Source organism: Grammomys surdaster, unplaced genomic scaffold (assembly GCF_004785775.1).
Source record: "Grammomys surdaster isolate TR1022 unplaced genomic scaffold, NIH_TR_1.0 126248, whole genome shotgun sequence".
NCBI lineage: Eukaryota > Metazoa > Chordata > Mammalia > Rodentia > Muridae > Grammomys > Grammomys surdaster.
Genome location: NW_021621048.1, coordinates 6865538 through 6892491, shown reverse-complemented (window position 1 = coordinate 6892491; position 26954 = coordinate 6865538). Strand labels below are relative to the sequence as shown.

Below are 26954 nucleotides of genomic sequence, written 5' to 3'. Positions count from 1 at the left end.
GGCTGGGGGATATTTGCATAAACATAAGGAAATGAATGTCTTGAGGATTGGACCCAAGTCTAAATGCAAAGTTCATTTGTGTTTCATATATATTGAATCACCCACCAGAGAGCACATAGAGGCTGATCTGAGGCCCCCACCCAGCACATATGTAGCAGAGGGCTGCCATGTCTGGCCTCAGTGGGAGAAGATGTGCCTAATCCTGTGAAGACCAGGATAAAACCTGATGTACCAGGGTAGGGGAATGGGGTGGTGGCTTCTTTCTCAAAGGCAGAGGGGAGGGGGGAACTCTTGAAAGAGGGCAGCATTTGGGATGTAATAGACACCCAGCTTCTAATGGCTTCCAGCCTGATAGGACCTGCCGAGGCTCTAGCCCTTCCAGCCATACTCTGCCGTGATCCCCTGGCTCACACAGGCAGCCTGCTCAGTGGAGATCCTTACTGACTTGCTACATCAGGTGGCTCATGGTGAGGTAACATTAAAATGGAGGAAACATGAAAGGCAGTATATTGTGGCTCAACAAGTTCACAAAGAGACTTGAGTTCAATTGTTTGATCAGGCTTCTGTGTATAAAACCAAGCAACTGAGTCTTCAGGTGTGGTTTTGCCCTTCCCCACCTCTCCTATAAAACAAGACCCAGCCCAGCCATTAACACAAGTGACCAAAGGCGGATAATAGAACTGCAGGCTTTTTCTTGTGGTTCTGGTTTTCATGGGCAATTACAGCAGACTTTTTTTTTTTTTTGATCCAATATAGCATGGAGACAGGAGGGTGGGCATTTAAAATAATTTCATGGTCGGAGGAGAGCTGAGGGAATTGTGGGAACTGGCTGTTAGAGGAAATCACTATTATTTCTTGGCAGATGGATGAAAGAGAGAGAACTCCAGAGTCCCTTAGATGATGGACAGAGCCTGGAGCAATGTGGAGGCAGGATGGAAGTGGTACCCTGTGCTCAGGAGCGATGCTGGCTCAGGTGAACTGAATGTCTGCAAGAGTTAGAAAAGAGGCTAGTGCTGCTGCTGAGGTGGCTGAGGGAGGCTGGCTCGCTCTGCTTCTGGGGGTGTGGACAGCAGCACTCAGTGTCCCTTCCAGATCACACATTGAAGGGAATGCCTTTTAAGACATTGTAAGGCAGGGGGTGGGTGTGTCTGGAGAGATGGCTCCATGATAAAGAGCACTCTCTGTTCTTGCAGAGGACCCAGGTTCACCCATGTCGTCGAGTGGGCTCACAACCACCTGGAAGTCCCAGTCCCAGGGGATCCGACGCCTTCTGGCCTCTGTGGGCACCTGCCTGCCTGTGGAGTACATTTACTCACACAGGTACATATACTTATATATAAATAAAAAATAAAATTTTAAAAGAATGTATAAGGAACAGGAATAAACATTTGGAGGGCAAACGTGGAAATGCCATGTCTTGATCCTTTAGCATCTTCTATGTATAGGTGACCTCAGGTCATCCACCAAGGCCACCCAAATGTAGGTACGGTCCACTTTGCTTTACAGATGGAGGTTAGAATGGTAGAGATGTCTGCCCAGAATAGGACTGGATCCCACGCCTTGCTTGCTGAACCCTTGCAGTCCCCAGCCCACCTGCCTCTCAGCAGTCAGAACCAGACAGACTGGAACACCAGTCAGGATGTAGTCCCTGAGGAGGTGACCAGCCCAGGTTGAGGTCCCACTGAGAGCAAAGCAGGTCCTGGAGCTAGGATGGTAAAATGTAGATGGCAGCCAGATCTTGGCCTTGGTTCTCAGCCTGTGAGTTGTGACCTCTTGGGGGAAGTGTGTCAAACGACCTTTCCTCAGGAGGTCAATATCAGATATCCTGCATGTCAGATATTTACATTATGTTAATAACAAATTTGTTTTAATAATAATAGCAAAGTTACAGTTATGGAGTAGCAATGAAAGCAATTCTATTGTTGGGTCACCACAACATGAGAAACTGTATGGAAGATTTCTGTATTAAACTATAGAGGAAGTTTGAGAGCCACTGCATTAGAGTAACTTGTGGGGCTTCCCTACAGGAGGAAAGGGATTGTTGTCATGATGCAATAGCATCTGCCTTTGCAGTGCTCCATCAAAGTCAGCCTGAGGTACCTGTGAGGAGAACACAGGAGGCTAAGGCTCCAACAGGTAGAGGAGGACCAGGGAGTGAATTACTTCTGCATTACTGTGTCACCATGCCGGACAGAATCGACCGACAGGGCAAGTTTCATTATAGTGCTTGGTCTCAGAGAGATTTGGGCTCATCATAAAGGGGAAAGCATGGCAGTTGGAGGCTGTGGCTGAGATGGCAGTGGTGTGGGGCCGTGTTCACACGGTGGCAGATTAGGAAGCAGAGAGCTGTATAGGAACCAAGGTTGACTGTAATCTCAAAGGACTGCCCCTGGAGCTCTCTTTCCTCCAGCAAGATCTTACTTTTTAAAGGTTCCACAGCCTCCCACCAGCCACAGAACAAGTACTCAAAATGTGAGCGTGTGGGGACAGTTCATATATAAACCATAACAACTAGTGATCAGTAGATTTTGTCTCTGCTCTGGGTCAGGGCCTTGAGATGGGGAGGTGAGCTGACACTATAGCCACTGGCTTGACACTCTGGAGGAAGGACACTGGCTGTGTCTGTGCAATTCCCAGATACTGAGCTGGCCTCAGACACTTGGCTGCAACATCCCCGCTGACCCATTCATTCTGGGGTTGTAGGAATAACTGACGTGGCCTGAGGCCTGGGGCCAGCCACAAGACAGTGCTGGGAAATTATATTGGTTCTGACTCTGGGCCATTTCTTCCATCCTGTGGGACCTGGAATAGAATCAACAAAAGTCAGAACAGAATCACCATATGTGGGTTTTGCTTCAAAGAAGTTCATATCTCTGGCGGCTGGGCCAGGCTCTCGTTAGCTGGCATTCACCTGAAGATGGTAGTGACCATTCATGGCACATTTCCTCCATGGCACAGCCTCCACCTGCGTGCCTTTCCTGTACCCTGAAAGCAGTGACCAGAGGGTGCAGGAGGTGTCATGACTAGGGACCTCCCTCTTTCCCTTAAGGTTTAAGTGGTTTCCACTCTCTTCCTATTTATTAGTGGCTGCTGGACAGATGCATAGGCTTCAGCCTGAGGACATAGGGCCAGGGCTGGTAGCCCTCGGGAAGCCCCTTGACTCCCTCTCCTTGTACACTTTCTGGCTGATGGCTAGGATTAGGGCCAGTTGAGCCTAGTCAGCACTGCCTGCTGGTAAAGCCTGGAGGCCAGGCAGAGAGAGGGAATTAGAGAAGGGAACATTTTGTCATCCTCCTGCTTCCAAGAAGTTTGCTGTTTGCTTCTGAGAGTAGAGGACTGACTTCGGGAACTTAGTCAGTATTCTGTTGCCATGAGGAGATACCATGACCAAGGCAACTCGTAAAGGAAAACATTTCATTGGGGCTGGCTTACAGTTTCAGAGGTTTACTGTATTGTCATCATAGCAGGAAGCATGGTGGCACTCAGGCAGACATGGTGCTGGAGAGGTAGCTGAGAGTTCTGCATCCGGATCAGCAGGCAACAGGAAGAGAGAGACACTGAGTCTGGCTTGAGCATCTGAAACCCCAAAGCCAGTGACAAACTTCCCCCAACAAGGCCACACCTCCTAATCCCTGCCAAGTGGTGCCACACCCTAACAACCAAGCCTTCAAATCTATGAGCCTTTGGGGGCCATTCCTATTCAAATCACCACAGGGACATAAAGGGAATGCTGTCTGTCATTTCTTCAGGACTCTGTCAGCATCTTCATTCAAGCATTACAGAGGTATGGGAAATATTATAGAGGCTGATGGAGATCCTCCTGTCTGCTTAGTGATCATGCGACAGAAAGTGTGTGCCCGTGGGTAGCCAGGTACCAGGGAGAACTTAGGTGCTGCACACGTTACTCACAGTGGCGCTGATGCAACTGAGAGTTGAGGATTTTTCCACCTACACAGTGGAACTCTTGAGCCTTCTGCCTGCCCACTCTCACTGCACATGCCAACCCCCACGGTCCGTTTCTTCCTTTCATCGAAGCTGCCATCATCTGATTTGGAACAGCAGTGTTTCTAATTGACCTGGGGAGGCGGGCGGCGCTGCAGCCAAATTACAGGAGACTTGGGCAAGGGCTGATGGGATAAGTGGGTCTCAAACGCAGCCTCCAGATATTTCCCAGCCTCTTAGCCTGACCCTGTACTCACTGTGCCTACTTCAGAAGAGCCAGTCCCTAAGAGCTTGTTTGGCAAGTGGCACAGTGCCAGGATAAAAGCATCCTCCAGCTGCAAGTACCTGCTCCTCCAGGCCCCCTCCTCCGCCAGCCCCCTCATAGGGCTCCCTGTGTGCCGTCCCTTATGGGTCAGTTGGACTAAGTCTCTTAGAGATCTGAGGTAGGTTGCTGACCACAGCAGGAAGCTACACACCAGCCTTTCAGAACCCAGAAAGCCTGTCTCCAGCTATCCCCTCTCTAGGCTGCTTGGGTAACCGAGATTCTAGAGGACTCAGTGAAGCACAGGTCAAAGCACAGGCTGCAGTGTATGACTCACAGCAGACCTTCAGCACAGAAAGCATATTTGGAAGACCTGTCTGTCCTCTGCCAGCCATTAGAGTACATTAACATGAAAGAGACATGATCTTGGCCTTCTAGGCATTTGGGGTGATGGAATAACAAACTGGGGCACCCCTGCTCATATGTACTCTGGTATGAGCCTAACAGCTGAAGCTAGATAGCCTTATGGGAGACAGATGTAGAAACCACTTGTAAACTCAGAGTGGCCTTCCTAGAGCAGGCAGCTCCCGGCAGATTCAAACAACAGGAGCTTGGGTGGGCAGAATTACAAGCAAACAGGGCCACGAGGGAGATATGCTAGGGGGTGGGCTCTGAGTGGCACAGATGCTGCCACCAGGGAATGCCACTGGGATGAAGAGGAGCTGAGACTTCACACACACCTACCTGAGAGCCACCGTGAATGCCTGGTATCTAAAGGACTCCTCAGAGAGCCCCCTGAGGGCGGAAACCCTGTCTGGATGACTCAGGGAGTTTCGAACAGCACAAGGTCACCTCAGCAAACTGCATAACGGACAAGACAAAGGAGCTCCAGTGAAAGAGGAAGCAGCAAAGATCTTTCCAGATGTAAGCTCTCGTTCTGATTGCGACCTGTTTTTCATTTGTGGTCTTCAAGCTACCGCTTCTTTGAGTCATACATGGGGCTCTTGGAACCAACCACTAAGATTCCCACTGACCTCCCAAGGCTTCACACTTGTGCTTTTGAATAATCCAGGTCTCCACACACTCTGTTCTCCTACCCCGCAAATGCCTGCTTAACTGCACCCTGCCTTAGTCTAGAGGAAGTGAGCCATAAGCCGGCCAGGGAACCAGAATTTGATAGACTCCATATAAAGCACAGTAAAGACCTGAAGGCACTGCCCAGCCAGAGGGGCTAGCTATTGAAATGCCACCATGGGCGTCAGCTTTGCTCCTCATCTCCCCACAGTAAATTAGCTCCAGGCACCCAAGCCGTGCATTGGCCATTGACATCTCCCAGCTGTGAGGAAAAAAGAGGCTCCAGCTGCAGCCAAATTCAGAACTAGGGACCGGTCAACTCCAAAAGTATTTTATTGTTGTTCTATTCAGTAAAGCCTGTAAATATGTTTATATATATTAAGATCTAGTAATGAATGTTTGTTTTTTTTTGCATATAGAACACATGTAATATGCGACTACTATAAATATATTTATGTTAAACTCAAATATTTGTAGGAAAACAAATAAAATACTTGTTCACGTGCATTTCTTCTATTCCCCAGATGGAACACACTGTGGCATTGTGGGACATTTGGTGTGTTGCTGGGCTCTCACCTAGGGAACAAATGTCTGAATTTGGTATGGTTAATCTTGTCAATTTGATAGGATTTAAAATCACCATGGGATCAAATCTCAGGGCAAGTTTGTTTACTATCTAGACAAAGGACTGCTATCTAGATTTAAGGACTGCTATCTAGATTTGCTTAATTGAAGTATAAAGACCCACCCTAAATGTAGGTAATACCTAATTCCACGGTCTGGAATCCTGGCAGAGTAAAAAGGAGAGAGGCTGATAGGAACAAGAATGTATTGTTCTCTGCCTCCTGACTGTGGATGCAGTGTGACCTGCTGGCCTCCTGCTCTTGCCGCCATGCCTCCGCTGCCATGATGGAATGTCTCTCCTTTGGCTGTGAGCCAACATAGATTGTGCCTTCCATAATTGCTTCTGTCAGATGTTATGTCCTAGCCGTGAGACATGTAACCAATACAGAAAATTGGCACTGAGAAATGGGGCCATTGCTGGGATAAATCTGACCCTGTGGCCTTTGGAACTGCTTTGTGTAAGAGTTTGGGTTAGAAAAGTCCTTGACTGCTGTAAGAGCCCTTACTGTGCCATTCTGGTGAGAGCTTGGAGCACAGAATGCTGAGGGATGCTGAGGGTGGTGGCCTGACTCAGGAGGCTTCAGAGGGAAACAAAGATTCCATGAGGAACTGAGTTAGGGCTATATTCATGTTATATTCTGGCAGGGAGTCTGGCTGCATTCTGCCTGTGTCCTGAGAACTACGGTAGAGTGGAATTTGAAAGTAATGGACTAACTTGTTTGACAGAGAAAGTCTCAAAATGGGGTAGCACTCAAGCTATTTTATGATTACTGCTCATTGTGTTTATCCAGTTCTACAAAGAGGGAAGCAACAATTAGAAGGAAGAAAAGCTGGAAAATATTTGACATTTGGCCGTTGTGGGGCGGGGGGGAAGGGAGGGAGGGAGTTGAAAGTTGTAGACAAGAAGCAGCTATAATTGTTAAGGGCCACCACCAGTAGAGAGCTACCTCTTGGTGTGCAGGAACAGTAGGGAAGGCATCCTGAGGGGAAGTCCTTTTACACTGTAGACTTCATCTTGTGCAAATGCAAATTCGTTTGAAAAGAGAGACCCTACACTGAGAAGAAGCAGGGTGGGGAAGCCTAGGGAAATGTTTCCTGGGGTGAACAGAAGCCCTGCAGCTGAGGTTCAAGGGAGTCAGCCTCCTTGAGCTTGCAGTGGAACTTGGCAGTATCACCGATGTAGAACTGGTTGTTGTGGGCACAAAAGATGTAGGATTGAGGAGAGCGTGGTGTCTCCCACCAAGTATGAGGAGCTGTTGGAAATCCCTTCAGGGAAGCCTAGAAAAGCCATTGTATGAAGTGTGAAGGTAAAGCCAAACTTGCAGTGCCGTTCCTAGAGTGTTGGAGGTGTGAGAGCCATAGGGTGTCAGCTGAGGAGTGCTGCAGTGTGTGGGGATGGAGGGGTGGGGCCGGAGGGGTGGGACCTCTGAAGAACTTCGGAGCCCAGATGATTCCATCCAGAACTCCGGATGCTGGATAGAGAGCTACAGGACTTGTAGTCATCTTGTTCAAAGTTCAGTCTTGCTTTGGCCTGCTCATTCCTTGCTGTATCCCAGTTCTTCCCTTTTGGAATTTTATTCTGTGCCATTGTATATTGTGATATGTAACTTATTTCTTGTTTTATAGGAGCTCAGTTAAGAGATTGCTCTGAGTCTCAGGTGATACTTGGACTTTGGATTTTCAAACAGTGTTGGAACTATTAAAGATTATGGGGACTTTTGAGGTTGGACTAAATGTATTTTGCGTTGTGAGATGGCAGTGAGCCTGTGGGGATAAGGAGAGAGAGATTTGGGCTTACAGGTAATGTGTTTGCAACCAGTAGAGTCGTAAGGGTTAATCTTTGTTGTCAGTTTGATGGAATTTAGAATCATCATGGAGAAACAAATCTTTGGGAATGTTTGTGAGTAATTATCTCGATTAGATTAACTGAGGTGGGAAAGCCCACCCTAAGTATGAGTAGTAGTGTTCCGTGGGCTGGGGTCCTGCATCAAGTAAGGGGAGAAAGCTAGGTGAGCATATATGATACTCTTTTCTGTTACTGGGTGGAATGTGACCAGCTCCCTCCTGCTGCTGTGTCTTCCATGATGGGCTGATCCCTCAAAGTGTGAGCCAAAAAACAATGTCTTAGTTAGGGTTTCTATTGCTGTGAAGAGACATCATGACCACAGCAACTCTTATAAAGGAAAACATTTAATTGGAGCTGGCTTCCAGTGTCAGAGGTTTAGACCATTGTCATCATGGTGGACGTGGCTGCATGCAGCCAGACATGGTGCTGGAGAAGTAGCTGAGAGTTCTACATAGGAAAGGCAGCAGGAAGAGAGAGTGACACTGGGTTTGGCTTGAGCATCTGAAACCTCAAAGCCCACCCCCCAGTAACGCACCTACCTAACAGTGCCACTTCATTATGGGCCCGTGGTGTTACTGTTCAAGTGTGCTTTTTCAGCCTGGGGACATATCTATATCTCATTGGTAATTTTCTTTTGCCTTTCTGTAGTTACTAATTTGCACATCCATTTGTGTTTTGTTGGCTGTTGGTGTTTGCACTTAGCCTGTTTGTATCCTGTACTGAATCTTCAGTTGGAGTGTTCTTCTGTACTTAAGGTTTCAGTCACTTGTCTGTTTTGTATGTTGCAAATGTTTTTCTCCTAGTTGTCTTTTACCTTTTTTTTTTTTTTAAATAGCATCTGTTTAGCAAGGGGATCTTTCAGACACTTATGTAGAAGAAATTAGGGAACTCAAGCTGATGTAGACTAGTGATTAGTTTCTGTTTCAGCTATTGTTTGAGTATGTGTGTATTCATAAATATATACAAGTATATTTTTATTATGTGGTTGGTAAGCCTTTAGAAGTCAACCAGGTTTGTGGGGTTTGCACTTATTTGCAAGCATGTCCTACCATAGTCGATGCTGCAAATGTGACTGCTACACACAGGGGTCTCTAGAGCCTCTGTGAAGCTGCAAAACCACTTACCAATCATGGAAGGACTGGGGACTACTGAGATAGGCTGTCCGTGGAAAAACAGACGGACAGCTGCATAGCCCCAACCTGAACAGGGAGAGACCTTCCCAATCACAAAGAAAAAGCATTAAGGTTCCCCTGTTGCTGCCTTCAACTGATTCTGTGTCCACCCTGCCAAGGTGAATGCTGTCATTGATAGCTTAGCCAATCTCCCAGTCTCCCATGGGGCCTGGGGCTCACTGATAGAAAGACTGATGCCAAGTAGACAAGCTATTACGTATTGTGTGACACTCGACCCCCACAGGTGACCGGGGAGGAAACAGTTAGGGGTCCATTCACTGCACATGTGGACCTTTGTCTCAGGCTCTCTTCTGTGAAGCGATCTCATGAGGACTAGTGAGCAGATTCCTGATACAGGGCTCTAGGGACCACGGAGTGTGGTTGGATGGTATTAATTGAGGTGTGACACACTCCATTTAGCACTTAACAGGCGCCAGTGGACAATGCCCCCCCTCCCATAGAGTTATGGGAGCTAAAAGCTTGTTGAGAAGAGGGGCTGTGTCATCATGCACAGTTACTTCCAGTAACTGAATAGTGAGGAGTACGTTCTCCTCACCCACGCCAAGGGAGGTCTGTTACTCAGGAAGACCCAGGCTGACTTCTTGTTCTGCTAAAGTCCACCCTAACTGAAGGAAAGAACACCCCTGTGGCCTTCAGCCGTCCGCGGCCACAGCAGCTGATCTAGCATCTCCTTTACCCACTCTGCTTTCTTTGCAGTCCACCTGATCCCAGTGTCCACCACAAAGAATGGAGGAAGCAGCAAGAGTCGGAAGAGGATCATGCCTGACCCCGTGACAGAGCCCCCCACCGTAGATCCTGTTTATGAAGCTCTTCTGTACTGCAACATTCCGAGTGTAGCCGAGCACAGCATGGAAGGTAGACGGGTGTATGACCTGTCGCTGTCTGGGTAGCCTGGGCCTCAGGACCCAAGTAGACATCCTGGGGACTAAGTTCTCTAAGCAGCATCAAACAATAAGAAACTGGCCAGCCTGGCCTCAAATCCTGCAGCAAGCCCTGCCCTGTGCCTGGGGATGGGCTCCTGGGTCTTAGCCCACTGTACTGAGTAGTGGATGTAGCTGGTCTCTGGTGAGATGTGGGTAAGGCAGGCAAGGGCTTGAGGCTGACCCATCTCTGCTTCTCAGGGCAAATCCACTATTTGCTTAGCATGTCCACAGGGCCTACAGTCTTGCTATAAAGGAATGTGAAAATCAGGTTTCACTGTCAGGTTTCACTTTCTTCAAAGTGTATCATAGGGGGTGTGGGATGCATGCATTTGTGTCCTGCTGTGTTTCCTGACGGAGTTAAAAAGCAGATGTCTGTTGCTAGGGTTTTTATGAGCCTCCCCCAGTCTCTGCATGTGAGACATTAGGCACCACGTGTACATCTCACTGGCCTTCAGCTGATGGCTTTGGGGGCTCTGGGACATGTCGGTCCCTCCCATGAACCTCTGTCCCACCTTCTGGGGCTTCTTCAGCATCACCCACCCAGCACAGCAGCCTTCCATACAGTTTCAAGGCCCTGAGTAGCAACTCCGCCATTTCTGGGTTGCCCTGGGTTCTACCTCTTCAGTAAACCAGCCTGGGCTTGTGCCACCCTTGCTAAAAAACACTTGCTTATCGTGTGGTAACTGGAAGATGTGTCTCTCTCACAGGTCATGCCCCCCATCATTATAAACTGGTCTCCGTTCACGTGTTCATTCGCCACGGGGACAGGTACCCACTGTATGCCATTCCTAAAACAAAGCGGCCGGAAATCGACTGCACTCTAGTGGCGAGCAGGTAAATTGCACTTTTTTATGAGTCATCTCATGCATTCTGCTGTGTTCTGTGCAGCAGAGCATTATGGGAGGGAGGTGCGAGCTATGCTTTGGTGGGCGCAGACTGTTCAAAGTGTTCACCGTCTTGCATTGCATGCTGTTGTGTTGTCTCCCTTGGGAGACACAGACATTTATTCAACCCAGATGGGACACTGATGACAGATCAGAAAAATAACTCCAACCAAGCCCAGCTTTGTAAGCCAGAGATTTTAGTGGGGTTACCTAGAAGAACATGGGTGACTCAGAGGCTATTGCCTCACTGGAAAGCCCACCCCAGCATGGGTGATCACTCAGAATGCTTCACCCCTCTTCACCCTGGACAGCTCGCAGGCACTTTCTTCTCTCCCCTTAGTGGTTATTTCCTGCTGTTAAAATCTCGAACAGGGCCTTGTGAGTCTTGTAACTTTCTGAGCTTCCGAGTCTTAAGTTTTGTATGTCTTTTAAATTTCATTTGGCTTCCTGACTCCTACGAGTCTCCCTTCTCTCTCCAGGAGAGAATGTCTGAATTGGGAGAAGAGAGCCAAAGACAGGCCCAGAGCAGAGAGGGTATCAGTTTCAGGCAACTCAGAAAATACACTGAGGCCCTAGCCCCGTTCAGTCCGAGACCCAGCCTCTCATTCTGATGTTCCGTGTAAGAAAGAAGAGATAGTGTGAGCAATGGGTGGAGGTGTTCCATGGAGGCCCCAGCCACATCAGTCCCTTGGTCTCGATGAGCTCAGCCCCTCCCCCCACAATGGAAACCAAAGCTCACCAGGCAGGGTTGGAGGTGAGGGGCAGATGATGCACACGCACGCACGCAGCTGCTGAGGCCTGTGAACGTAAGATAGTGTTCAGCCATTTAATTTTTCACACATTACAGGCAGCACTGTCTTAGTTGAAAGCCCTTAGGATGAAAAATAATTGAACAGAGAATGGAAATTGTGTGCATGGAAATTAGAAGCAGTTAGCAATAAATGATGCCTTGGCCGTAGCCAGTGTGTCTGGGGGCACATAGCATCCATCCTGTGCGGAGTTTACCATGAGACTTAGGGAAGTACCCGGAGGGGGGGGTGTTGTTATTTTGATAGAGTGCTCCTGAGGTGCCAGCCTGCCTATGCAGGACCAGCCCAGTAGTGGCACCATGGATTGCTTGCCTGCAGCCAGGGCTGCTCTCTGAGCACACAGAGCTGGAGGTTTCAGATAACTCTTGATATTCCAGACCCCCTAGGATTTGGGAACTAGTCAATGAAGCATTTTAAGTAGAAAGACTGTGAGATTTTACATGTTCTCTCTTGTGCTCGAGACTACATGGCTGCTAGCCTGGGGATCCATGTTTTCCTTGCCTCATTGAATTAACAAGGTGTGTACCCTAGTGTCTCCTGTTAGGGGACTGTGAACACCCTGCCTCTCCCCATCGGGACTGAACCCTCTCTCTCCAGCCTGGCATTCAGACTTTCCCCTGTGATTCTCTCTCTGCTCCCCAGCACCCCACTTCTCACAGCACCTTCTCCTTCATGGCTTTGTACCAGCTGTGTCTCCCTCCTGCTGTCCTCCCTGCTCACCCCACTTCCACAGTATCTTCAAGACCTCCTTAGAAGTTCTGTCTTCCAGGCAGCAGCCTCTCATCCCTTATGTGGAACACCGGGGTGGCTCTGTGGCTGTCTAGGGAACTGACAATACCCACCCCTCACTGTAAAGGTGCAGGGACATACAGGAAGGATGTCAGAACAAGTGAGGGAAGTCTAGTATAAAAGCCATCCTAGCTGGTGTAGAGCCGGGGCAAGGATGGAGGCTGCTGGTTACACTACACTTTAACCCTGTGGATGGGGAGCAGGGAAGGGGCAGCTCAGAGGAGCCATTGCTGTCCACTGGGGGCAGCCAGGTGTTGTGTTTACAGCCAGAACTGCTCTGCTCCTACCTATTGGCCTTCCAATGAGCAGCCTGAGGACATGTGGGGCACTGGGCTTCTGCGCTAGGCAGCATGGCTGTGGGGCTTTATGGACTGTCACATGCTTCAGTTCCTTAGCTGTAGTCTCCTTCCTCTTGCATGGAGTTGCAGTTCTACCAGGAGAGTCCAACTGGTACAGCTCAGACCCCATACAGTCACTATGGGGTTACTATGGCTATTCCCAGAGAAGGGGCCTATTAGTCTGGGCCCCCTGGGCACCCTGCAACTTATCTTGCCAAGGGGACTCACCTCTGCCATCCCCAGGCCTGACTGCTCCCAAATCACCGAGCCCAACCCAGAACCCGTCCAATGACAGCTTTTGGACTTGATAGCCGCAGAATGAATTTGTAACCTCTGTGGGGATCACAGGATACATTTCCTGTCACCATGCTCCTGCTGATAGAGTTGAACCTTGGCCATTGTATCCCTGAAGCCTTTACAACCTGTTTGACACAGGGCAGATCCCTTCCCCTCTTAGAGGCACCGTACTCCATCCTGGAACAAGGGATGTCCTGCCTTTCTTATGTCAACTTTATGTGTCCAACTAAAGGAGGGAACAGGTAAGTATGTGGCCTGCACAGAAGCTTCATCCACGGTGATGTGACATCACCCACAGCAGCCTAGAGGCCACCTTGTCTGTGGTGGTTTGAATATGCTTGGCCCAGGGAGTAGCACTATTAGGAGGTGTGCCCTTGTTAGAGTAGGTGTGGCTTTGTTGGAGGCAGTGTGTCACGGTGGGAGTGGGCTTGAAACCCTCCTCCTAGCTGCCTGGAAGCCAGTCTTCTGTTTGCCTTCAGAACAAGATCGAAGCACCATGCCCACCTGGACATTGCCATGTTTCCCACCGTGATAATATACTGAACCTTAGAACCTGTAAACCAGCCCCAATTAAATGTTGTCCTTCTAAGAGTTGCCTTGGCTATGGTGTCTGTTCACAGCAATGGAGACCCTAACTCAGACATTGCCTAGGTGCTTTCCCTGAGGTGGGTTATTGCTGGAGCCAGTTCAGGCCTTGGGAACTCTGCTTTAGCAGCCTCACTCCTTGCTCCTCTTCCTGTCCACTGTGCGTTTGCAGGAGCTACCCTAAGTCCTTTGTGGAAAGGACACAGTGCACATGTTTAACTACAACAGCCCTCTTCCTCCGGCTGAGTTTTCCTCCATTTTGGTTGCCTCTGGTACAGCGGTCTAGCCACAACAAATGGAAAACTCCACATGGTTGCGGTGTGTTGCGGAACCTGCTGTATCTTATTGTCAGTCGTTATAATAACTCACCATGCCTTAGAATTAAACCTTATCATGGGTACTATTTGCACAGGAAAGAGCAGGGCAGATGCAGGGGCTCAGGCTATCTCTGGCTTCCAGCAGCTCCCCACACACTCAGATGAAAGAAGTCACTACTTAACATTTTTAAATTAAGCCCATCCTTAAACACAGTAAGGCTTGGCTTACCACTGCAAACATGTACTTAGGGAAGGGGTGAGCAGGCATGCAGTGTGTAGACCTGCTCTGGGCCCCCACCCCAGCAGTGCCTGCTGCCTTCCCAGATGCTGTTTTTGGCTCATAAATTAGTAATTTTGTGGTTTCCTGCTAGGCAGTAAGGCCTGGAAGGTACCTACTACTTTGGTCTATCGTTGGAGATGTCTGACTTGCTGGTGGGAGCTAGATGTGTCCATATATGTCTTTTGCCTTAGAGTACCTATGCACAGTACTGAGCCCCATTGCCTTTGTAGAGGAAGATGGTTCCCCATGATTGCTATGTGCTGTGTTAGGAAAGGTTCTATTTCACCCTCCCAGTATTACAGTTAGTCAGTATTGGAGGTATTAACCATGTGAGTGCCATGCTTTTTAAAATTAATTATTTATGTATGTATGTGAGTACACTGTTGCTCAATTCAGACACACCAGAAGAGGGCATCGGTTCTCATTATAGATGGTTGTGAGATACCATGTGGTTGCAGGGACTTGAACTCAGGACCTCTGGAAGAGCAGTCAATGCTCTTAAACTGCTGAGCCATCTGCCCGAGGAAGAAAGTGTCGTGCTTTTAAATGCCCCTTTTACGTTCATAAAGATGAGTGTGCTTTTCTACATCCAAGAAAATAAAACAGTCCTTTCAAACATTTAGATAACAAATTTAGAGTTATGCCCCTTTCCTGGACCAGACTACATGGTAGCACACAAGTCACCAGCACACCAGTTACATAAGAGTAGTGGAGATGTCCTATGAAGACCTGGGAAGAGAATGTTCTAGATGGAAGGACCAGAAAATACAGTGGGCCTGCAGCTTGCAGAGCTGGGCATGCATGAGTAACACTGGGACTAGTCTGGCTGGGAAGGTAACAGGGTAAGCAGGCATCTAAAGCACCATAATAGATGGGCTATCCTGCCCTCGGGGGCCACTCACGTCTGAAGATCCAGGTCTCTGTCATGCTGGTGCTGGGTCAGTCAAGCAGAGAAAGAAGAGAAGAAAAACTGGAGTGGAAAAGGCTTTGGTAGTACACTTGGGGCCTGAGCCAGCAACCCACAACTCAGCTTATGAGACTGTCTTAGTTAGGGTTTTATTGCTGTGAAGAGATACCATGACCCTCAGCAACACTAAATAAGGAAAACATTTAAGTAGGCCTGGCTTACCGGTCAGAGGTTCAGTCCATTGTCATCATGGCAGGAAGCACGGCAGTGTGCAGGCAGACATGGTGCTGGAGAAGGAGCCAAGAGTTCTACATATGATATCCCCAGGCAACAGGAAGAAAGAGCAAATCACTAGGCCTGGCTTGAACTTCTGAAATCTTAAGTCTACCTGCCAGTGACACATTTCCTCCAGCAAGCCACACCTACTCCAACAAGGCCACACCTCCCAATTGTGCCACTCCCTAAGGGCTATGGGGAGCATTTTCATTCAAACCATTACAGAGAGGGGATAAAGAGTGAAGCCACTCTGAGGAAGAGACCAAAGGTTGTGCAGAAGTCAGGTAGCAGCCAATGAGAAACTGCTCATTAGCAGTCAGACCCACCCAGGCCACATGGGAACTTGGGGGTTTTTAATCTCACCTCAGTGGCAGGAGTATAGCACCAAAATGGGTCCTTCAGACTGCAACCCTACTGGGGAGCCTGGGTTCCAGCATACTGCAGGAGGAGTGAGAAGGTAGAGACTTCTGGCAGCCACAGGGTGTGTGAGAACAAGTTGGTGTGTTAGTCATGCTGTTCTGTGGAAGTGATCTCAAAGCAAAGCCTCGTCAGAGGCAGAGCCCATATCCTGAAAGCCATATCCTCGGCCCTTTGCCTTCAGCCTCATCAGCCACCCTCCTCGCTCTTTCGTGTACTAATCCCAGTGTACTTTCCACACGTGAGCACATGGCTGCCTGGGACTGTGTCCTCTCTCCAGGAGATACACAGGCAGTGTTAGGGCTTCTTCCTGTCACTAGGATTGTAAGATCTGCTTAGAACACTTCATTTAAAATGACAGGGTGCTCCTCCCCCACTCCGCTCTCCTCTCCTGCCTTCTCTCGCCATAGCATTTATTATTCATTCTCTCTCTCTCTTTGTCTCTATCTGTCTGTCTGTCTGTCTGTCTGTCTGTCTGTCTGTCTGTCTCTCTGTGTGTCTGTCTGCCTCTCTGTCTCTCTGTCTCTCTTTGTCCCTGTCTGTCTCTTTGCCTGTCTTTCTCTGTTGTCTCTGTCTCTGCCTATCTTCCCCCACACACACCCCTCTCTCTCATATACATGCATGATTACAGGATTTCTTGTGTGGTGTGATTCTCCAGGCTGGAATGTATATTCCCTCCCTGAGTCAGAGAGGTTCTTTCTTACTTGTGTTCATTGCTGTTACCACCCAAGTACCCAGGACAAATGTTTGTTGTTAAATGAGAAATCGACTGACGTTGAACCTAGAGAATGTCACCATTGTCGTGGAGGGGGTGACCTTGGAGAAGGTCAGGTAGGATGGGTGGGCTGCATGACTGGGTGGAGTGAAAAAGCAGAGACAGGGCCACATTACTGATGGCGATGTCCTTTTGGGAGCTAAGAACACTGGAGAGGAGCTCTGGCTTCAGCTCCAACGTGGCCTGTGAGCTATCTCCAGAAACGCAAGGAAGAGTGTCTGCCGGGCAGAGGGCTGTGCAGTTAGGGCTTAGGAACATTGGCATGCTGGTTTCCTTGAGCATCTTTAGCATGTGGGCAGCAGATAAGGCTAAACTGGTCTCAGGCAGAATGAGGAAAGCAGACAGTTGGCCATATCAAGTTTCATAAAAAGGCCCAGAAAAGTACCCTGGGATTGTCTTTTTTGTAAGCTTGTTTTGTTGAAATTGGAAACAATCTATTCTTTAGTTGGTTTAAGAGTTTTAGATGTAATATAAATTCCTTCTGGTTTCCAGCCAGGTGAGCTTTTAAGATTACACTTCTGTAATAGCGCTGCTGTCCCAGGTCCAGGTAGCCAGCTCTGCAGAACCCAGATCACAGCTCGAATGTTCTATTTTCTCTTGAATGTGATTGGCCATGGGATTCTGCCTTGAGCATTGTGGGATAAGTACACTGGAACAGGGCATATAAAAATGTGTATAAGAACTCCCAAGCAAACGACTTGCAGTAATTTTTTTTATTGTCTTGGTTGTCAACACGATGGCAGATTCCCTAGGAGGCCAAGGTCATATGAGTTATGCTAAGGAGAAATACATCCTCAGGTAGTCAGGGCCAGTGAGGCTTTGTATCAGAGGAACTCAAAGGCACTGTGCCCTAAACAAGGAGGTTTACCTCTTCCTGTGTAAGGGTAGATTTCTGCCACTCAGCCCATCTAGCTATTCAGGGTGAGGGTCCTTCCTGGTTGTTGGCCTTCACTGCTCTCCAGCAACGTCTCACAGCTGGCCTGGGGTGCTCCTTTGCCCACACAGCTGCCAGAGGAAGAACAGGGCAGGAAGGTGCCAAAACCTTGGAGTGTGACGTGTACTTCAGCAGTGGGTGCTAACCACGTAGCCAAGTAGAAATAACAGAATTTGGCACGCAACTATACCCTCACATCACCTACCACAGCCTTTGTTTTCCATATTCCCATTGAAATCAAGGTATTATAATAACCGCTATGGCGACATAGTAGTCATTATTCTGGGTTAAGGAAGATGCAGACATGATATTTTCACAATACGTCTAAGAATGGGATATGTCACAGTTGCATTCATTCCCACATGGTTTTGGAGCATCTACCAGATATGCTCTGGGCTCCGGGGATGGAGGTAAGGGTGAGACCTGAGCAGTGGGAACCAGGTCAGGCCCCAAGGACTCGGATGCCTAGTCTAGTCTTCCTACTATGAAAAGAATACAGCCACTAGTTATCTGTCCTGTAAATGTTTCTCTTCTGTGAATCTTCATATTTGTGTCCCCTGAAAGCAGTTGTAATGAAGGGAGGTGATGTGGTTTTGTGGGAGAGCATGTGAGACAGGCTCAACATATTTAAAGCTTGGGTTTCCATCTTAGTGCTGCAAAACAGAAGAAGGGAAGGAGAGCTGTAATGAATATCATTAGAGAGTGCAGCATCGTTAAACACTCAGATGCCCCAGAACCTGGAACATCTCAGCAAAACACATGCAGGAGTGAAATTCCATTTCTAAAATTGGCAGCCAAGCGTTTTCAGAGCCTCAGAAGTCCCCAACTGAAATAATGCCCCAGAACAGAAGATTTGAGTTGTTTGGATGGATAGCCAGTGTTGATGTGAATTCACGTTGACAGCCGTGTTGTTGGTCTGGACATTTTATTTCCTGGTTTATAAACATTTATGTGCCCGGCCTCAGGCAGAATAAAACGTGCTCTGTTCCCCCCCGCCCCCAAGAGACACGATTCCCGGCAGCCATCCTGGGGGCTTTATTAGACGCTCTTGCATGTCTAGATTAGCAGACTCTAATTTTAAAACATTTTTTAACATGGATTTTTTCAGCTTTCTGCTTGTGAGAGATGTAAATCCATTTGGGCATCAGTTTTTAAAGTATTTCCAAAGTTAATTAGTCTGTCAGACAGCAGGGGTTTGCCATTAGAACAATTTATCTGCTGCTCTCATGCCAATTTGCATGCGGTTTTCTTGCCATTGGCTCTCTCTGTCCACTTCCATTCAGCTGGAAATGGCACACACACACACAGGCCATTCTACTATTCAGAGAAAAGGCGTGTGTATTCACAGGTCACTTAGTTACACCGAGAGAAGGTATACTACTCGTAGGTCATCGTCATCTAGGGAAATCGTCTATTAGTGATGGATAAAGTGTGTTCTGTGATCTCACACCTCACAGCCTTTCTAGGCACTCGTTACTGCCTAGCATTAAGTGAGATGTTTTATTTGCAAAGTACACAGCAGCCTGTACAGGACTGGAGAGGTTGGGGCATTGGTTATCTTATTTAGTTAATGTTTTTTCGAAAAGAGTTTGTTCCAGAGGTCAGAAACGGTAATGAGACAAGTCCTCCAGGAGGGTGTACAAAAAGGGACAGAGATGGGAAGGAGCGGAGTGTGTTATACGCTGGGAGAAAGGAAGATGTCTGGCTCTGTGTGGCCAGAACACCATGTCAGAAGGAAGCGGGCAGGTCTGGACATTTTATTTCCTGGTTTATAAACATCTATGTGCTCAGCCTCAGGCAGAATAAAATGTGCTCTGTGCAGGCCCCTCTCCAGAAGGTGGCGATGTGAATATGTGAGAGGGGACGTGGCTAATGTTGATTCCTCTGGCTGTGGAGCAGGTGAGCAGGGCAGGGTTAAGCTGAAGAGGGCCCCACAGCCATCCAGGCGAGCTGTCTAAAGTCAGAACCCAAGGCATGGCTGTGAGGGTGAGGAGAGGAGATGAGGAAACCATAGGTCGAAGAGTTGACAAGCCTTGTAGGTGACAAGCAGCAGGGTAGGAAAGGAAGAAGTCGGAGCAGCTTCCTGCCTATTGCGGGACCCAGAGGCAGCAGGATGTGGGACATGCTGGTGGAGGGCAAAGCCAGATGCCCGTGTACTGTAGCTATCAGAGGTTGGGGACTTGGGTTGACCTCCACTGTGTGTATATGTATCCGTGGTTACATCAGAATGAAATTGTAACCTTTAAAATGTTTTTTCCTGTATTTTTATGCTTATGGGTATTCTGCCTGCATGTATTTCGATACACCACGGAGACCAGAAGAGGGCATTGGGTCTCCTGAGGCTAGAGTCACAGATGATTGTGAGCACCATAGGGTGCTGGAAATCAAACTCAGATCCTCTGGTAGAGCTGCCAGTACTCTGAACTACTGAGCCATCTCTCTGGCCCTGAAACTGGAACTTGAAAATTACTGAGCCTTGGGACCTGTTTTTGAGGCAGTGGAGGCTGTGACACACACAGGCTGTGGTTGCTGGTGTGTGACTGGTTTGGAGCGTTCTAACTACTGTTTCTGTTGTCCCTTTAGGAAGCCGTATCACCCTAAACTGGAAGCTTTCGTTAGTCACATGTTGAAAGGGTCCGGAGCCTCTTTTGAAAGCCCCTTAAATTCCCTGCCTCTCTATCCTAACCATCCTCTGTGTGAGATGGGAGAGCTCACGCAGACAGGTACGTACGATGGCTGGCTGGTCACTGTCCCTCCCACATGTCCCTCTGCTTGTATCCATTAGAAGATGACAGATAGGTAAAGTCCTCCAGGATGCAGGATGCCTGTGTTACCAGTTAGCTCTGTGGGCCTGGCTGTATCCAGACAGAAATCGTAAGTTGGTGAGCTCTTTCAGGGCTGGTAGTCCTGGGCCTTGAGTGCCCAGGGCCCAGGGACTGGAATGCCAAACACAGGTTTTTAATCTCAGAGCTTTAAAAATTAAGAAGTTACTGCTCTGGGCTTAATGCTAACAATCCCAGCACTTGGCAGGCACTGTAGACCTTGGCTTCTAGCAGCAATGAGTGGCAGCAGCAGACAGAGCAAACAGACAGTGCAAAGCCACTGCAAACAATGCCTTCAGTGTTAAAACTCACAACCCACTTAGGGTGCAAGGACTCTCGGCCCTGTAGTGACTGTGTTACTCTTTAACCTGGGCCCACACTTTCTGTCCTGTGGCTCTGAAATTCTCTCTTCGGCTCTCTACCTTCTCTTATCTGCTCTCTGTTTCTTCAACTGCTGTCCCCTTTGAAGTCGCCACTGCCTGAGTGGCTGTGCTGCCACCTTGGCCACTGCTCTGCAGTGATAAAGAGTCAGAGTAGACAAGGGAAGGCTGTTCAGAGGCCCTTCCTTGGACCTTGCAATACGAGGGGGCAGTGCAGGAGGGCTGACTAGAAAAGCAAGCTGAACAGCCAGGAAAGGGGGTATCTTAGTTAGGGTTTTACTGCTGTGAACAGGCACCATGACCAAGGCAACTCTTATTAAGGGCATTTAATTGGGGCTAGCTTACAGGTGCAGAGGTTCGTTCATTCCAGTATCATCAAGGTGGGAACATGGCGGCCTCCAGGCAGGCATGGTGCAGGGAGGAGCTAAGAGTTCTACATCTTCATTTGAAGGCAGCTAGGAGAAAATTGGCTTCCAGGCAGCTAGGTTGAGAGTATTTAAAGCCCATCTCCATAGTGACACACCTACTCCAACCAGGCCACACCTCTTAATAGTGCCACTCCCTGGGCCAAGCATATACAAACCGACACAGAGGTATGGCAAGCTTGTTTGCACTAATTATAGCTGTTTCCCCACAAGTAAAGGACTGATTGCACCAGTTACAGGCCTCTGGGCCACAAGGAAAGGCCTCTGGCCTGAGAAAAAAGGGCTGCAGGATTGGCTAGGGCTCACCAGGCTTGTCTTACTTACAATGTCGCTTTCTGAGGCTGCAGCAGACTATCTGTCCTCAGCTGTGTTTGTAGTGGTCCCCTAAAGCTTCAGAAGTGTCCTCAGGGCGACTGCAAAGTGTCCAAAGCAGCCAGGCTGCCATGAAGGCCATCTGGCCAGTTGGTAGGAAAAGGGCCCTTGGCTGACAGTTCCCTGCTCAGGCTGCCAGGCAGAGGAGAAGCTGTCAAACAGCCTGCTCCTGGTTTTTAGTCATTTTCAGAGAGCATTCAAAGACTGCTTAGAATTAACTTAGTAATAAAGACTTAACAAAAACTCAACACAGAACTAACAATCTTAATAGCATTTAATAGTATTTAACAACACTCAGTTGTGTTTAAACCCCTATGTCAGTGCCCTAGGGAGAGGTTGCTCTTCTGATGTGTCTTATATGGACTGAGACCTCAAGGAACTCAGAGACACCAAAGTATCTATTAAAACATCTGCTTTCTTAAAATTAAAAATAACTTTATAGGCAAGATGGCTGTCATGAGTAAACTGGGTCTGCTGCCAAGCCTTGTGACTCAGGTTCAATCCCTGGGTCCTACATGGCAGAAGGAAAGAACTGGCTCCTGCAAGCTATCTTCTGACCTCTGTGTGCACACTGCGATACACATGTGCACTCATGTGCACACAAAATACATAAAAAGAAAATTAAATAGCCTTCTTGTTACAGAAGCATTGGTGTTCATGAGTATAACTTACAAGAAGACAGTAAAAGAAGAAAGACCACAGTTCCACTAAGAGCTGGACAATTAGCTGTGGAGATGGTTGGGTGGATAAGAGCACTGGCTGCTCATGCAGAGGATCCAGGTCCAGTTTGGTTCCCAGCACCCACAAGTAGGCTCACAACTGTCCATAACTCCAGTTCCAGGGGATCTGACACCCTTTTCTGACTTCCCTGGACATCAGGTACACAACTGGTGTACATACATACAGGCAGGCAAATGTTTGTAAAGAAACAGACTCTTGATGCTAAGCTTTCTTCCCATGCACATGCCGAGGTGTCTTAGTGAGCCCTCGCTTCCATCTTCCATTTCATTACAGAAGAATATAACTGGAGGTAGACAAGATAGCTCAGCAGGTGACGGTGCCCACCTCACTTGGGGGTGGAACTCTCTACACCATTGGGACACTTGAACATGAATGACATAATTGGTCATACTGCCCGTGAGTAGTTCACTTCTTCAGAGGATTCCCACCAGTTACTGAGGTGGCAGTCCCTCACACTCTGTAGGCTGGAGGCAAACCCATTTTTTTCTTTCGGGTTGCCCTCTCCTACTTAGGGATAAAGCTTTCTCATTTCTGTAAAAAGTTTTCTCCTTGTTGTCCGTGGTGTGCAAAGCCCAGACAGTGTTAAAGGGAAGGTAAAAGTCTTGCTCCCACGTTCCACCCACCTCACTTCTGCGCCCTCCATTCCAAAGCAGCTGTGAACACGTGTTCTTGCTTTTCCTTCTTTTTCACTTAAAGGGGGCATGATAAACATACTGTCTCCTTTATGGTTCTTAAAACACTCTGTCTGGGTATCTGGAACTGCAGAGAATGAGCTAGCTGGCTGAGCTTAGAAATCTCCTGTAGAGCCAGACTGCGTGCCCCCGAGGTTAGCAGGCCCTTCAGTTAGGCATGCTGACAGCAGCATGGAGGAAATATCCCAACTGTAAGTAGACTAGGCAGAAAGCAGGAAATGGCAGGTAAGGCAGATTTCATGTACCCATCCCTGCCTGAGGATGCTGTGTCCCTGGACAGTACACCGGTCCTTGGGTACTTGCTAATTACAGTTCAGATGCAGGATTCCTAGTCTCTGCTGGCCCTAGGGAAATGGGGAGTCCAGTGGGGAGAGGCTTGTGACAAAGGCTGTCTTCCACTCCCCATCCTTACACTAGCTGACACAAGCCTGTTCTCACAATTTCTACTTCTGTGTTGGCAAACAAGCCTCATCCTGCTAACTTCAACTTGCTATAGAACATTCCAGAGACAGGCGCTGGTCGTTTGTGGCCCTTTTGCTAAACTTGCAGTAAGAAAGTCTCTGTGTCCGCTGGTGTTGCAGGAGTCGTGCAGCATCTGCTGAATGGCCAGCTGCTGAGGGACATCTATCTGAGGAAACACAAACTTCTGCCAAACAACTGGTCCTCAGACCAACTTTACCTAGAGACCACAGGGAAGAGCCGCACCCTGCAGAGCGGGCTGGCCCTGCTCTATGGCTTCCTCCCAGAGTTTGACTGGAAGAAGGTTTACTTCAGGCACCAGCCAAGTGCCCTGTTCTGCTCTGGAAGCTGCTACTGCCCGCTGAGAAACCAGTATCTGGAGAAGGAGCAGCGACGCCAGTACCTGCTCCGTCTGAAGAACAGCGACCTAGAGAGGACCTACGGGGAGATGGCCAAGATTGTGGACATCCCCACCAAGCAGCTCCGGGCAGCCAACCCCATCGACTCCATGCTCTGCCACTTCTGCCACAACGTCAGCTTCCCCTGCAGCAGAAGCGGCTGCCTTGGCATGGAGCACTTCAAGGTGATCAAGACGCACCAGATAGAGGACGAGCGGGAAAGGCACGAGAAGCTCCTGTACTTTGGGTATTCCCTCCTCGGGGCCCACCCCATCCTGAATCAGACAGTTAACCGGATGCAGCGTGCTGCCTCGGGCTGGAGGGACGAGCTGTTCACCCTGTACTCCGCTCACGATGTCACCCTGTCTCCCATCCTCAGTGCCTTGGGTCTTTTAGAAGCCAGGTTCCCGAGGTTTGCTGCCAGGCTGGTTTTTGAGCTCTGGCAAGACCGTCAGAAGCCCAGCGAACATTCCGTCCGGATTCTTTATAACGGGGCTGACGTCACCTTCCACACCTCCTTCTGCCATGACTTCCACAAGCGCTCTCCCAAGCCCATGTGTCCTCTTGAGAACTTGGTCCGCTTTGTCAAAAGGGATATGTTTGTAGCCCTGGATGGCAGTAGTACTAACTATTACGATGCATGCCACGGGGAAGGGGCCTAGGAGGTGTCGGCACAGCGGTGTTTTATTGCTGGTTCTGTCTGTTGCTAAGATGTCAAGGTACGGAGTTCTAATGGATGGCATCAGGTGGGGTGAGCATGCTCATGGGTTGAGGCAAACAGGAAGCACATAACACTATGTTACTTGGTACAGAATAGCCAGTTCACAGAGGAAAGAAGGTACGTGTTCACGGCCGTGTGCAGCTTAGAATGCCAACATGAGGCTCAGTACTCACAGTTGCCAAGCCAACCTTAAATATTTTTTGGCCTGCCATGGGACCAGCAAACCTCTGCCAAAATCTTCTTAATCTCGGACATTTACCTTAACCTTGTTGAGTGGAAATTTTCCCAGAGTGATGAGTTCAGAGTGTACTTGGCAGCCTTTTTCTGGAGGGACCAGAAGGTAGGTCAGTATCTTAGACTTTGTAGACCTGAAGGTCACAGAGACTATCTGTCATACCTTCTCAGTTGTGCTCTGGTGACGTGACGATCCATAAATGGGCATGTGTAGTTCCACAGGCCAAACAGAATGGGCGGCAGCCAGCTCGGGCTCACGGGCTGTGTTGGCTGACTCATCTTTAAAGCAGCCTGTACCGCTGTACTTTGTCACTTTGAGAGCCGACTCTCCGCTGTTCAGCAGGTCCTATGGTAATGTCTGCTAGAAGCACACTATTGGGTCTGTATCTGATGTGATCATAAGCCCAGGGAAATGAACACTGGGTCAGAAAGCGTGTAGGAAATTGTTACAGTACTTGACACTCATGAGGGTCGTGGCACAAAATAGCTTTAAGTGTGTTTTAGATATTTGTCTGCTGTAGTCTATTGGCTGCATATGCTGGGATTTTTGTATTCCATTTAGTATTTTTATAGTCTAGGAAAATATTTTCTGAGACCAGTTTTAGATGTGTTTGGATTCTTATAGAAATATTCGATTCACTGCACCTGCTTGGTGGTTGGAAGGAGGCCAAAAGCTCAATTCGGTGCCCCCCCAAAATAAATAACTAATGACTCATTCATTCCCTTTGACAAGCTGTGGAATTGGGTCCATTTTTAAACCATTTTCATCAATTTTAAATGCCAAATTCCAATTGATTTTTAAAGAGGTTTCTAGAAAAAAAAAAAAAAACTTTGTTACTCCGTAGTTAAATAATCTTTCTAAAGTGTTTTATATCTTAGGTATAATTACAACTCACTCTGTGGCTCCTGGGTTAACGGTGCTAGTTTGTTCCGAAGACGTGGCCCATGCAGGTGGGACTCTCCAGCTTCCGCATTCCAACCTTTCTCTTCCTTTGTGTCTGGTGTTGCATTTGAACACGGTTTGTTTTTAGAAATAAAAATTTTTGAATTCTTACAGTACAACTTACGGTGTGTGTCTGTCCGTCCCTCGGGTTCTTTACAAGAGAGAAGCAGTGTTTTAGAATTTCACTTTTAACTGCTTGATGTAACGCAGAAGACTGTAGACTTGTTTTCTCCCCCCCACCCCCACCCCGCAAAAAGCCTGTTCGGGTTTCTTTCTCCCACTCACAAGCTGTCAGATTTAGAACTACTAAACACAACTTGAAGATTTAAAAATAAAAGCAAAAAAGAGGGAATTTTAAAAACATGGACTTGTGACGCCTGTTGTAAGAGTAAGTATTTTGGGTAAGAGCCAGCATCAAAGTTTATAGAAGACGGTTTTACCTCCTGAGACACTGGCCACGCCACGGACAGAGCTCTGAAAACCTTCGTTCCACAGCACATGAATGCAGAATATGAAGCTGACCATACGCATGGCTACTCCCAGACCTTGGAATCTCGGAATTGATCTAATGGCATCACTCATGACCGGCCTGGGAGTGTACACGGATGTAGTTAGCTTCATGTTTTTATATTAAAATGAATACACTCTGGAAAATAATCCTAAGCAACAACTTCCAAAGTGGAGCTCAGCCTTACAGGGAAGAAACAGTCTCAGTTTCGGCCTCAGCCTCAGTTTCCCCCACTGTACTCTCTCCACATGCTTGCAACGGCGGGTGTGTGGGGGCTTTTCCGCCACACAGAGGAACAATCGATGATTTTGCCCCTGGATGCCTTCCAGTTCGGTCCTGAGATATGTATGTACCTATGGTGTCAGATCCCTCAGGTTGAGCGCCCAAAACGGTCACACGTGACTGCATCTCAGCAGGTTTTACCTGTGCCTCTGACCAACTGGCTGTAAATTTAGGTCTGCCCACCCCCATCCCCTGGGCTTAAGCCATCACAGAGCTTCGGGAAATGCCAGTTTATTACAAGAGATGTTGCAGAGGAAGAGACGCGTAAGGTGTGGGGGAGGGGCACGGAGCTTCCAGTGCTGTCTTGCAGAGCCACACACGGCCTGTTACTCTCCTGTATCTAACTGCCCAGCTCTCCAGACTCTGTCCGTTAGATTTTTATGAAGATTTCATCGCATAGGTGTAATTGATTGTGCCTTTGGCCACTGCTGATCAATATGACTGACATCCGTCCCATCTCTGAAGGTTGAGGGATGGGGTTGTAAGTTCCACCTCTGATCATGCC

At 48.3% G+C, this 26954-nt stretch overlaps 1 protein-coding gene across 3 annotated transcripts in view; it reads left to right on the top strand.

The window, feature by feature from the left end:
• Pxylp1 (2-phosphoxylose phosphatase 1) overlaps positions 1–25775 on the top strand; it is a 64884-nt gene extending 39109 nt beyond the window's left edge. For all 3 annotated transcript variants that reach the window (XM_028758955.1, XM_028758956.1, XM_028758958.1), the window contains 4 exons: positions 9638–9796; positions 10572–10698; positions 20056–20195; positions 23486–25775. In XM_028758955.1, coding sequence (XP_028614788.1) covers positions 9638–9796; positions 10572–10698; positions 20056–20195; positions 23486–24423 — 1364 coding nt within the window. In that variant the 3' untranslated portion in view covers positions 24424–25775. The remainder of the gene's footprint in view (positions 1–9637; positions 9797–10571; positions 10699–20055; positions 20196–23485) is intronic.
• The last annotated feature ends 1179 nt before the right edge of the window (positions 25776–26954 follow it).